The sequence below is a fragment of the Apteryx rowi genome, unplaced genomic scaffold (assembly GCF_003343035.1).
Source record: "Apteryx rowi isolate R43461 unplaced genomic scaffold, aptRow1 scaffold_106, whole genome shotgun sequence".
In the NCBI taxonomy this organism is placed as follows: domain Eukaryota; kingdom Metazoa; phylum Chordata; class Aves; order Apterygiformes; family Apterygidae; genus Apteryx; species Apteryx rowi.
In genome coordinates this window covers 1,349,847-1,362,844 of record NW_020447264.1, presented here as the reverse complement: position 1 = coordinate 1,362,844, position 12,998 = coordinate 1,349,847, and the positions used below count along the sequence as shown (strand labels likewise).

Sequence of the window (12,998 nt, the reverse complement as noted above, 5' to 3'; positions counted from 1 at the left end):
CTTCAAAGGTTTCAGCACATCCAGGAGGGAAATCCATTCCCACCAAGGTGCCAGCAGTGGCAGTTTTTGGAGTGGAAAGTTTCTTCCCCCCCCCTGCAGAGTACGTTCACAAATGCCTAATGCTGCACATGAGAGCGTACTGGGAAAACGCCCATCCAGACTGGCCTGATTACAGGTGATGCCATGTTTGCAATACGGTGCTGTACAGAGATCCCAGGCAATATAATCAGGGACCCCACCGTCCTGACAAAAAGAGGAGTAGAATAGAGGAGGGAGAGGCCGCATTTCACTGCCTATTTTGTTCTGTTTTTCTGTTGTTCTGGCAAAGCAGGGTGAAAGACAGACCCGTTCCTCAGATTCATGGCCTCTCCTGGTATGTTGGTCCCAACACTCACCCTGGATGCTGCAAGTATAGACATGGCTCAGTGTTGCTTTCTCCAGTCATTTTGTCAAAGATGGGACTGGATCCTGCCGCTCTCAGGCCGGTCCCAGACATTAATTTATAATGCTGCTGCTGACTGCAGTGGAAGCGTCTGGGCAATATAACACACCGCAATTTTAGTTTTGACCAACCTCTTAGCCCAGCCATCTTACCCCAAGCCATCCAACTGTAGGTTTTTAAAGCTGACCGGTCTGATACAACACTAGGGACCCACTGAAGGGCTCGGATGCTCACTGGTACAGTGCAATTTCTGGTCCCAAGCATTTCACTTTGAACACTGTCTCTCCAGAAGGCTGTATTAGTTACTGGGTATCTCTTCTCAGCAACGTGGCTTCCTGAGTTGCCTTGGTCTGAAGTCCTTATTGGCCCTCAACTTTGGCTTCCAGACAGGCTCTTCTCTGCTCTACCTCCTAACTGCTTGGACACACATCTGGATTTAACCATACTTCTGGCTCTTCCAGAGTTTTGCTCTCACCTTGCCAAAGTCATGACTTAACGGTTCTGCCCATCCCTCTGTTAACACRGGGACTTAATAAGAGTAAAAAAATACACACAGAGCGAAGCCCAGAGCCTGCTCCCTCCTTCAAAAGAAAACCCACTAACGATGTGTCAAAGGACGAGCTGGTGGAGGCAGCCTCTGCCCAGCAAGGCAGCTGGAATTAGCATCTTCCCACTGCAGGATGAATGTAAGCGACAGCTCCACGAGGAAGAGGACACCGAAGGGAGAAATGCCTGCTGACAGCTTGCTTGTTCGCCAGCCTTCCTCAGAGGTGCACACACACCGAGCGCTTTCATGTGGTTTTTCAGCTGCCCTCGTTCCCCTTCCAGGCAAAACCCTTATTACTGACATCTTTGTGTGAAGAGGGTTTGACTGCATGCATCAAAAYGTCATTAAATATTTGGTTTAATAACTGCCAAGGCAGCTGCCTCAGCTTTGCACCGGAGCTCATGGTTGTGGCTCGGTCTTGGAAGCTGTCAGTGGAGCCGGGCATGCTGCGAGCTACAAATAGTGCCCGCAAAGCTGTGTCTCCTTGGCAAAACTTCCCTGAGCAGGAGATACCTGGACTCCTGGGTTCTCCTCCTGGCTGGTTTGTTCTGTGTCCTCCTGTAAGATGTTTAACTCCAGAAGTTAAGAAAATTTAACTCCCATCTGTGCTGTATAACACACTCCCCGTGAGGCTACAGCCAAGTCTTTTTGCTTTTCTGGTCTACCCTGCACTCATCCTTGCAGTGGCAATAGTAGCACAGCCCTGTCTTGCCAGGCTCTTGTGAGCAGAAATATGTTGGAGCTCTTGGAGGATTGAAATACTGCAGTTTTGGGGACCATAGAAATCCTTCAGCTAGAAATAATATTCAGGAGACGAGCTGAAATTGCATGGGGCTTTCAAAGCTCTGAGTGTTATAACATGTCATTGCATTTCTGGTTTTATTCAGGGTTCTGAAAGTGCTTTATACAGATGGATAAAAACAACTTCGGGGAAACTAAGGCATGTCAGGCCAGGGCAGATGGAAAATGAAAGAAAATTTCACAAGTGTTTTTCTTTGATTTCCTTTTGGACCAAATTTTAATGACAATAATAGTGACATGCATATCAGGAAAGGTTTCCATCAACTTGGTCTACACAGTTATATTTTAATGTGTTTATGTATTTATCACCGTACRGAGGCATGTGTGTGTCTATGTTAATAGGTCCCCTCTGCGCAAAGTCCGCAATAACTTGAAGAAGCAAATTGTGTGTGAAATCAGCTCAGATGTGATTTATACAGTATCAGAGAGGTTCAGGGTGGGAAAGYATTTCAGCCCTCCCCAGTGGTGCCTGGCGGATTTTTCTTTACAAGCTTCTTCTCTGATGTTTTGTCTGCTCTGCTTTGAAAGAAGTTAAGTGATGAGGCCTCTACGGCTTTCTTAGGGGAAGACTCTGCCACAGTCTTATTTGATCTCCTGCTCCAGACTAAATATTCCCTTTCTCATTTCCCCACCCACCTCCCCCATTATTTCCACAGCCTCACATATAATCCCTCTTTATCCCTGGCATTTCATTTGCAGGGATTCATGCAGTAAGCATAGCTTTATGCTGGGTTTCCTTGAAAGCTAAGCAACGTGACCTCGTTTCCATCCTTCTTAAGTGATTTGCAGAGCAGGTGTAGACTCAAGTTGGTCCCAAGTGTTTCTCTGAACTGGGCCTTGCTACCTTCATTTGCAGAGACAGTGAGCACTTGCGAATATTATGGAAATCGGTGTCAGCTTTGGCCACTCAGCAGCTTTGAAAATCACACCACTTTTTTGTGTACCCAAAAATGATCTGAGCATCTTCTTGAATGGTGGTTGGAAATACTGGCCTGACCTTGAGCTGTCTGTGCTCTGAGCATACATCCATGAAAGGTGGTCATAGTGATAAAATTAGGTCAGGAAAAGGTAGACCAACTGGGAGAACACCCGAAATGATCCTGCTGGCCAGATCAGGGGTCTCTTGGCTCAATATCCTCTTAATGGTGGTGGCTGCCTAGGGAAGATATCAGAACAGGACAACTGTAAGGTGACAATTGCCCGCAGCATCCTTCCAGCCTTCAGCAATTTTCAGCCCAGCAACTTTCTGAGCAAGAGTTGCTGTTTGGAAGCACTTGGTGGGTTTCTCTTTTATGCATTTCCCCAGCTGTTTTTTGTATTCATATAAATTTTGACACTTTTTACATGCTGTGGCAAATCATCATGCAGCTCAACAGTGCTCTGTGTGGAGAATTACGTCCTTTATTGGTTTTGCACCTGCCTCCCGCTTATTTCATTTGATGCCCCTCAATTCCTATATTGGATAAGACAGTGAACAGTTGTTGCTTGGTTGCCTTTTCTGGGCCACTAATTAACTTATATCACATCTTTATCATTCTCCCTCCACTGCTCCATCTGCTTTCCATGGAGGAGAGTCTTAATTCATGCACTTGTTCCTTGCACTGAAGCTGTTACATGCTTTTGATCATCTTTCTTGCCTTTTTTGTAGTTCACGGTTATAGCTTGACACATTCAACAACTGGCTGCATCTACACAGCAAAAGCAGCACAGTTGTGTGCTCTGGGTGCAACCTGGGCCCTTTCCCTTGAGCTGCAGGAAAAACTGTTGTTAACATAGTGTTTGTTAGACGTAAACACACACACAGCATGAACAGCCTGATCCTGGCTGTACATACATTAAAAGGAATGAGAATGAATCACTGGAACAACTCACTTGTGCTGCTATAGGCTCTTTACCACATGGGGCATCAGGAAGGGAAATCTTCCTGAAAGACTTTTGCTTGCTTCCACAGAAGAAATAAACTAAATGTGTGGATCTCTGGGGAAAGATCATTGCTTTGTGTAAGACAAGGCTGATTTTGCAATACTCCCTTTTGGCCTTGCTCTTTTTCAGCACAGGAAGAAAGGAGGTGCTACCTCTGGAACATCTCTCTCTTTACCCATGGGATAACAAGTTTAAATAAGACATGTACATTTTGGATGATGTAAGACAATCTCACGCTTAATGTCCCCTTAGCATCCTTCCTCCCTGTTTGCTTAAGAAATGATAGCATTTTTTTTGTGCAGCTGAGAACCGCTGATGATTCTGAAGTGATAGGTCCACTATAAATATTTCCTGACGTAGCGTACAGAACTGTGATGGCTTTATGTCATCTCAGCACGTTTTTTTCAAACACAAGATGTCCCAGCCTACTGAGTTTGAGAGAGAGCTTCCAACCAGAAGTGTCTGCAGCTGGGGTCAGTGGGAGGCTAAATCCAAAAAACAAAATCGGAGATGGGATGTAGTGTGTCAGCAAAGACCCTTTTGCTGTAGTCTATTGATTGTTTTGTGTTGATTCTTTAGTTTTTTTGCTGTTGTCACTAGCATCTAATTTAAGGCATTGCTGTTAAATTAAAAGGCATGACTGACTGACTGGCGTCTGAGACACATTGCAGCTGTCAGCTGCAAAGATAAACTCCGGATCGGGATGCAAATCTTCCCAAAGATCAAGGGTGTTTGGATGAGGAGCTTAAGTGGAGCTCTCTCTTTTAATTTGTAGTAGGAAAGACCTGTTCTTTTTGCATCTCCACTTAAGATTCTGAACAAGAAATGCCAAATATGAGCTTGAAAGTTGAGTCTGACCATCTTGAAAGTTTCTCCATTTAATCGTGTAGAATTAGAATGCATTGGGTCAGCCTAGCATGAAAAGTAATTTGTTTTAGTACGTGATCATGATAAGAACCGACTGAGAACGATCAAAAAGCTCTTTAGAAACTGGATTAAAGGCCTCCCTGAATGACAGCCTCCACAGCATTGAGAAAAGTCCCATGAGCAGCAGCTTTGCTTGCAATAGTTGGCTTCACAAAACTCATGCGAGGGGCTAGGACTGCTCTCAAAAATAAAAGCCAAACCCTGCTACATTATTGAGGTGATAACTGCTGGTTGTGATGGGAGCCTCCAGAGCCAGAGGCATGAGCCACAGCTACTCAAGTTAAAGGAAATAAAGAGCAAAAAGTTCTGTAAGGCTGCAGCTGAGCCAAACTTTGCTAAGTGGGAATAGGTGAGGTATGTGACTTTCACCTTTGAAAAGTAAAATCCTTCATAAAACAGTTGCAGGAGACTCATCACATCTGGCTTAAGGAAAGATGACAACTCAACCCTCATCAATCAGTGGGGTGCAGCTGTTAGTTGAGAGCTGATGAAAGGCGCAAAGGGGACTATCTGCAAAGGGTCCCATTGATTTCAGGGGGATTCTGCACTGCGTTTCACCTTGGTTACTCACTTCCCAGCATCAGGGACCTCTTCCAAGCACATGTCTGAAATGAACACCACAAAGCGGTGAAGTTGTGGGGCAACCAGGTGGGGATGCACATTTCCTGGAAGACGTGGAGTCGTGAGGCTCCGTCCACCTGGCTGCAGCCCTATTAGTCACCACCGCTGAGCTGAGCAATGGGGTATGTCTCCAGCCACCGCAGTGACAAAATCCCACCCTTGTCTCCTCTGTGGCATCTACAGTGGGCTAAAAGCATTTGTGTAGCCCGTTAGCGCAGCTCAGCTGCTCCACAGCCACGTCAGCTCTTTCACTTCCAGTTATCTGGTTATACCTTTCCAGCAGCCAGATGCTTCTGTGGAATGGGCAGAAAAGCTGAGTGTATAACTCATGGCACAGCTTTCCCCCCCCCCCCCCTTCAAAGGTGGGATGGGTATAACTTTATATAATAGGCCTTTAAACAATTGTTTACAGCACCACTAAAAAAGACAAATCATTTGAAACACCAAATAACTAGACCCAGGAAAAGGAGGGAAATTTCTAAAGGTTTATCTGAAGGCCAATAAAGAGGATAAATAACATGCGATATTTCACTTGTCAGGACCATGAGACAACCTGATAATAAAAAAGGACTATGCCATAAAGTGGGGAATTCCTTTGTCTTGACTATAAATGCCTGTGCTGATTTAATAAGTGTTCTGGTACTTCTACTCGAGCTTCTCTTTAACACTCACAAATGGGATGGAAGCTGAGGAATAAGGAGAGGAAGGAAGTTATCTGTCCTCAACCTCATAAAGAAATCTGGCTCTGGTTAAGGGTTTGAGATCATGTGTTTTTTATCTTATATTGACTGTTTCTCCTGYAGCTGGTGATGAACAAAGTATGGAGAAGTCAAAGACTGAAACCTACGCTATCCCCCCATCAGTACCTGGGGTGAGCCTGGGGAATGTCTATTAATTAATTAGAGTAAGCAGGAACATTGAGCCCAGCCTTTCTTTCTTTCTATGTATTCTTATGGTTGTAAAGTTATCATAATTGATTACATCATGAAATGCACACCTGTTTGAATAACCATCCTTAAACTGACGACCCCATGATAGGCTGTCAGTTTGGATAACTAGTTTGCTTAACAGTATTATATAACATTACCTTTTAATACACCGGAGCAATTATGCTTTTTGCTTTAAGAGTGAAAAAGAAAAGCATCCCAGACATATTAGTCACAAGCCTAGCCACAGTTTGTGCAGAGCTACCTTCTGCATTCCCCAAGCTCACTCCTAATCAACAAGGGACCAAGAGAGAGGAAGTAAAGAAAGTCATCATTAAAAGCACAAAGAGTGTGTTAGCTTTTAAATGTATCTGGTTACAGATATTCTATTGATCAGCTCAAGCAAGACATCAGGATACCTGCCCTTGGGCCAGTGCCCTTTCTTGTGACTGAAACACAACCCGTCTCCCATCAGGTGACAGGAGAGACAAACCTAAATGTTTCTGCATGCCGTTTAGAAAAGGAATCAGCAAATAAAGTGACTTTCAAGGGAAGGACTGCTCTTCAAGGTCAAACATTTATTCTGTGCCTATAACAGCCCCATCCACCCCGTCACTGCCAGGATCTCAGACCGCCTTGCTGTGATGTTTGCCAACCCACGTTTCCACCTTGCTCTCTCTTGTTTCCCAGGTTATTCTCATTATTAAGTATCTAAGCACCTTCCACTGCATTCAGTAGCGTGCCTGATTCTGAACGTATGTTTATTCTCACTCTGTCTCTGTCTTGAAAGTTCGGAGCACAGCTAGGCTGGCAATAGTGCCGGGTCCCTGTTTGCATGTGGCAGGAGGAAGTCTTTTAAAGTCCACCCAGGTCAGTGGAAAGATGCTCCTGGACTCCATGGAGCTGCGGAGCAAACCATGAAATGAAACGATTCATGATAAAAGTCAAAGTGGAGATGTAAGGATCTGATGAGGACAACTCATCCTTCTCTGTAGGAATAGCACAATATGGGGGAGTTCACTGAAACTGAGGAGAGAGTGAGCCTGCTCCAGTCTAGACTGGAGGGCCTGGTCTACGTGTGCTATGGATGTAGTGGGAGCATGTGTGATGCCATGACTGGAGAAGTGGGAGCAGAATCTCGCGGTGCAAAGATGAGGAGGATGAAATATTCTCACTCACATACTCACCCATGTGTGAGTAACGGTTTATGAGGAACACATCAGTCCCTGCATGGGCTTGAGAAGAGTATAAAAGGGTGCAGAAGGATGTCATTGCACAAGGCAGGRGGAAAGCACTGAACATGTGAAACTGGGAGAAAGAAAACCTGGTATGACCATCACTGAGGTCTACTAGACCAGGGACCAAGTGAGCCCTTCCCCGAGGGCTGCCCAAAGCACAGACAAAGTGGGAAGGGGAATTATTTCAGGCTTCAGGATTGAGGCAGTGAATCAGTTCTCGGCCCCACATGGTCTTACACTGGGGCACTGAGTGAGCCCATTCCTGTGCAAGGGGGTCCTGGCAAACACCCATGTTCTGATCTGGTGCATAGTTGAGCTATTGAGGATTCACTTTTTTCCCAGAAACGCTGGTCTCCCGTCTCAGGTGTGCAGAGAGCAGAGGATCCTGCAGTTCAGAGGGGAGCTATGATCTCCATTGCCCCATAAATAGCAATAAAAGGAGGCTGGGCCAGCTGAAATGAAGGCATGTGCACCTCTGATGCCTCTGGCTCTGGGCTAGAAAATGAAGAGGGTTTTATTTTATTTTATTTTATTTTATTTTATTTTATTTTAAAAAGCAGCATATGACTTTCTCCCAATGTTTCCTCTTTTAAAAAAAAAAAAAGTGTCATTAACTCATTGTCTTTATTTGTGCCTGACCATGGCACACCGCTGCATCTCTTGCATATTGCAAGATATGCATACCTGAAGCATATTCAAGGGTATTTTTGGGCAACTGGGGAAGGAAGAGCAGGTAAGACAGCCATCTGAGAGCAGCCACCTCTGGGATGAAGGGCCACTCCTGCTCCTTTCCTTGCAGTGGGCAAGCGATGGAGTAGAAGCAGTTACCAGCTGTTAGAGGCAGGCATGTTTGATACAGCAGATTTTGGCTTGCTGAATATGGCAGAGGAGGAGTGAACTGATCAGTGAGGGATGTGAGAGATTATCCATCACTTGAAGGGCCTGGATGATCCCCTGCCATCCTTTTAAAACACAAAACCCAGCCTGTAGGTGCCCTGCTGCAAGRCTTTGGCCCATGTTAGGCAGGTCATGTTCAGATGATCTTAGCAGTCGATTCTGCCTTCGACTTTTATGGATGTCCCACAGAGGCCAGTGGTTCTTGGCAGAAGCCTGGCAGGGTGGCAGGTGGAAAAGGCTGCTGAGGCTCAACATTTCCCTTCTGCAAGTGGTAGGACTATCCCAGGAGCAAGGAGCCTGCTGGCTCCACCAGCTTGCAGTGTCATAGCCGGTGGCACGAGGGGAAAAGCTGTGTGTCACTGACAGCAGCACTGAGTACACCCAGAAAAAGGAGTCAGAAAGGAATTTATGAACCTGTTGCTCCTAGATTAGAGCCTTGTGGGTGCTTGAAGGGGATATTGTCTCCCTCCTTCACCAAAGTTGTCCAGGGGAGCAGTGACTCTCCGTGGCTGGTGGCATTGGAGTACGTGCAATATGGGGAAAAGGAGGGCCATTTTGGGGTCAAGAGGGGAGTGGGTGGTAAGACCCCAACCACTTCCCAGCTCCCCTGTGTTGTCTGCAAACGGGCACATTCAATTACCTGGGGGGAGAGGGAGGAGACACAACCTTGCTGATCCTGAATGCGTGTCTTTTCTTGAGGCATTTTTTGCAAGTGTCTTCTGTGGGTTATGGGCCAACAGGCCACAAAACGGGGAGAGGGTCTTCTTTGAGGAGGGAAGCTCCCTGACATAGCAAGTAAGCAAGACTTGGATGAGTTGGTAATGGGGCAGGGTTTTCAGGAAGGCAGAGTGGAAGTGCTAGACACTGGAATTGTTGAGGAGAAGTCAATGAAAAGGCAACGCTGTTCCTTCTCCTCCCATATCTCGACCCTCCAGGCTCACCTGTGATGTTTAACCCTACTACATTCAAAGGTATCCCATTTTTGGGGCATGGCAGCGGGTGTATCACAAGGTCTGTAGGACTGGCGTTGCCTCTGCTTCCTGTGTGGGGGTCCCTCTCCTCTCCCGTGACACCGCGGCTGACGGGGCTTTTCTGGATTTTGCTCAGGTGGCTGGAAACCTTGGTCGGCTTGGGGCGACTGCACCAAGGACTGCGGGGGAGGCCTGCAGACCCGCATGCGCACCTGCAAGCCCCTTCCCAACGAAGGCCTTGCCTGCGAGGGAGTCCTGGAGGAAGGAAGACTGTGCAATAGGAAAGCGTGCAATAGTAAGTGGAGGCATGTTCCCTTGCACGTGCGCGAGCAGTTTGACCTCGGGCAGAGCCCGCCTCTGCAGCCGCGGCACCGTAAATAACGAAGGGGGCTTCAGAGGCACAGCTAAGCTGCYGAAAGGCTGTGTCTGAGGGGCAGCCTGTGGTTGTGAGCCTTGGGGAGCGTGCGACACTGGTTGTGCATGGTCCATCCCTGCCTGTCTTGCGGTCTCGCACACACACACACATGCTGATACACGCGTTGCAACACGCACGTATGCAGATTCAGAGCTTTCCTCCACAGACGGGGGTTCATTTACAGCAATGCCTACATCAGGTATTCAAACTCTGCTGCAAAACCTATCACCAATGGCAAAATATATCCCTTAAAGGCATTTCTTTAACTGCTGACCTCTCGAGCCTCTTCCTGATAAATAAAGCATGCAGTTAGGAGAGATGCTACTCTTGATGCTTATGTCTCTTTCTGGCTTAGTTCACCTTCCCAGTCAAGTGCAATGTTGCTTCCCCTTCTTCTACAAAACTGCAGCCTACAGCAGTAAGATGTGCAGCCAGATCTGGCTGTTAGACAGCTCCGGACAAAACACAGGGCCTCGGAGAGGCAAAGTCTTTGGCAGAGGCTTTGCTCTCCTCCTGAAATACAGCCTCTTTCCAGGTCCTCTTCTCCAGAGGGCAGGGGACAGATTGTCAATGCCAGTCAGCGGGGAGATATTAATGCGTCAAGCTTATGACCCGCAGCACTTCCATTTCCAACACTTTTTTCACGGTAGCCAAGTAGAGCGGGGGATGGAGAAAAACAACAGCAGAAGAATCCCAGCCCAGCAAACGCAGGCGAATGGCTGATTATAATTATGCTCTTCTTTTTACTTCAAATTTGCAGTGAAGGATGTTTGAATAATTCCTCCAACTAGGCAAATAACTGGGGAAAGTTCAACTGTCTTCAAAGGCAGGGAAATGTCTCCTGATAAAGGGGAAGTTCAAATAGAGGGACGCAAATGAATTCTTCTAATAAGGGCTAAAATGATTTCATGCATTTTTTACCACTTCCATAAATTTAAATCTTGTTGCAATTAGGCGTTTTTTAAATTAAACTTTCTAGTATATTGAATTTCATCTTCTTGACTCACAGTTGCTAATTTCCTACTGAGGTTCGCCCACACTACGGAAATTTAACTGGTATCTCCTACACTTGCTGGTAACTTTGGAGCCTCAACGCAGCTGTGGCTTGGGACCATGAGTGTATGAGTGCATCCATGTGTGGGCAGGGACCTGGAAGTCTCTTGATCTGAAAGGACTGTCCAGCCGTAGGACATGAAGGCACCTGCATGGAGCTGGCTCCTAGAGAACAGTCCATACCAGTCTTCACGGGCACTTCTGTGGATGTGATCTGCAGGGAGAAGAAGGTGGAGACAGCACTGGTGGCAAGCAGAGGGGACTGTGCAGCTGTTCTTGGGACATGGGAGCACATGGGACAACAGGCAGAAAACCTTCTTAGAGTTCCCTGCTCCCTCCCATGCTGGATAAATGAGGTGGTGGGACACAGCAAACTCCAGCCTCTCTTCCCCGGACATCTGTCCCAGGGCTTGACCATCTTCATAACCCTCCATGGGACCTGCTTCAATTCCTTCACATCCCTCTTGAGCTGAGGTGCCCCAGGTTGGACAGGGTTTTCCAGGTACAGCCTCACCAGCACTGAACAAGAGGCACAGTACCTTGCCTTGATCTTCTGGTTATGCTCCTCTCAACATGTTCCTGTATGCAGCTTGTTTGGTTTGCAGTGAGAGTGCCTTCTTGGGTTGTATTCAGCCTGGCATCCTCTTCATCATCCCAGTCCTCTCCAGCGGGGCTGCCACCCAGCCTSCACCGACCCATGGGGTTACTCTCTCTGGGGGAAAAACTTTGCACATCTTCATGCCAGCTCTCCTGAGGTTTCTGTTGCAAGGATGGGTGAGGAAGGACTATGTTTATCTAGGGAGGCTGGAAGTCTGGGTTGTGCTTCCAGCTCCGTTCATTGCAYGGAGCAAAGCAGTGACAGACGAATTGCTATTTACTCACTTTTCTTTTCTGGAGTGCGACACTCAGAAAAGCTGACCCTGAGTGCGGAAAAGTCTGGTTGTGCCCCAGGGACTGTGATTCAATAAACAATTTCACTTGTGTTCCTGTCTTCCTTCTATTACACAGACAACCGCTGCTSCAAATTAAAGTGGGGTTAGTCTGGCTGAGCTTACTGGGGGAGAAAGGATCTTGAGCTCATTGGAAGACCCTAGTTTGGAAAGAGAGTACATYCACAGTGAGGCAGCACAAATTGATTTATCCCTTTAAAATACATAAAATAAGTTAATTCTGATTAATTTTCTCAAATGCCTCTTTTTAGACAAACCCCTAAGGCCCACTGTGATGCTTTAAYGCTGGCAAGCTGGAAAGCATTCGAGGGAAGATGTGAGCAGTTACTTGCCTATTGCACAGCTTGAGGTCTGAGTTGCTGGCCAAGCAAGTTAGGTTAGAATAAGACAGAAATCACCACCGTCACCTTCAAAACAAGGGCAAAGACATCTCTTTACTTTAGCTTCTCCTTGCTAGCTTCTGCCTGAGTGTCTCAAACTGATGGCTGATTAGGCAGGGTGTTTTATCTCTTTATTCAGATCTCCTGAGACAGGGAGAAGGCTTAGTCTCATATGGGATGGGTTCTCAGTGGGAACAAACTGGGATGTTCCCACTCAACTCCCTGGAGCTACTCAGATGGATGCTTGCAGAGAATATGTGAAAGTTTCATTTGGTTGTTTTATTTGGCCCAGCCATGGAAAACGATGCTAGAGGGATCTAACCTTTCTTGTCCTCCTGCTGCCATCCTTCCTCTTCCAGAGCTGCTCCAGGTGGACCTTTAGCATGTCCTGCCACGTAGCAGTGGGCATGGTGGGTTTTGGCCTTTCCAGGAGATGTGACTGCTTGTAGMAAGGTCACAAATACACATGTAGCCACACGTGGCTGCCAAGGCTGAGTCTGAACGTGCTGCAACGGGGTCTCCTGCTTGATGACCATCCTCTATGCCTCTCAGCTAAATTTCCCCAGGGATGCCCACCCAAGCCCAAGGACGCACGAGCCAGGGAAACTATTTCCGTAGGAAAAACCTGAAGCCTTAAAACACAAAAGAAAACTGGAACGAAGGCTCATCCCAAGCTGGAAATGGAACTTTGTCTGGGAACAACAGCCCTGCTTGAGCAGAGGAGTCATTTTTCATGGCAGGCATTCGGCTCAAGAGAGCTAATCTGAAAGACAACATTCAGTGTTTGTTATAACTCTGATTATTCCTTGCTAGAGGCAGAGAACCCAGTGATATCTTCCTCTCCGGTACAGACAGGGGAGATTTCCTCCATCTGTTGGATTTGGCCAGAAGCTGCTATTGTATAGAG

The 12,998-nt window shown here is 46.8% G+C and overlaps 1 protein-coding gene across 1 annotated transcript in view; it reads left to right on the top strand.

Moving 5' to 3' along the window:
• ADGRB1 (adhesion G protein-coupled receptor B1) overlaps positions 1 to 12,998 on the top strand; it is a 206,051-nt gene that overhangs the window by 35,130 nt on the left and 157,923 nt on the right. Inside the window, exon 2 of the mRNA XM_026069494.1 lies at positions 9,430 to 9,588. Coding sequence (XP_025925279.1) covers positions 9,430 to 9,588 — 159 coding nt within the window. The remainder of the gene's footprint in view (positions 1 to 9,429; positions 9,589 to 12,998) is intronic.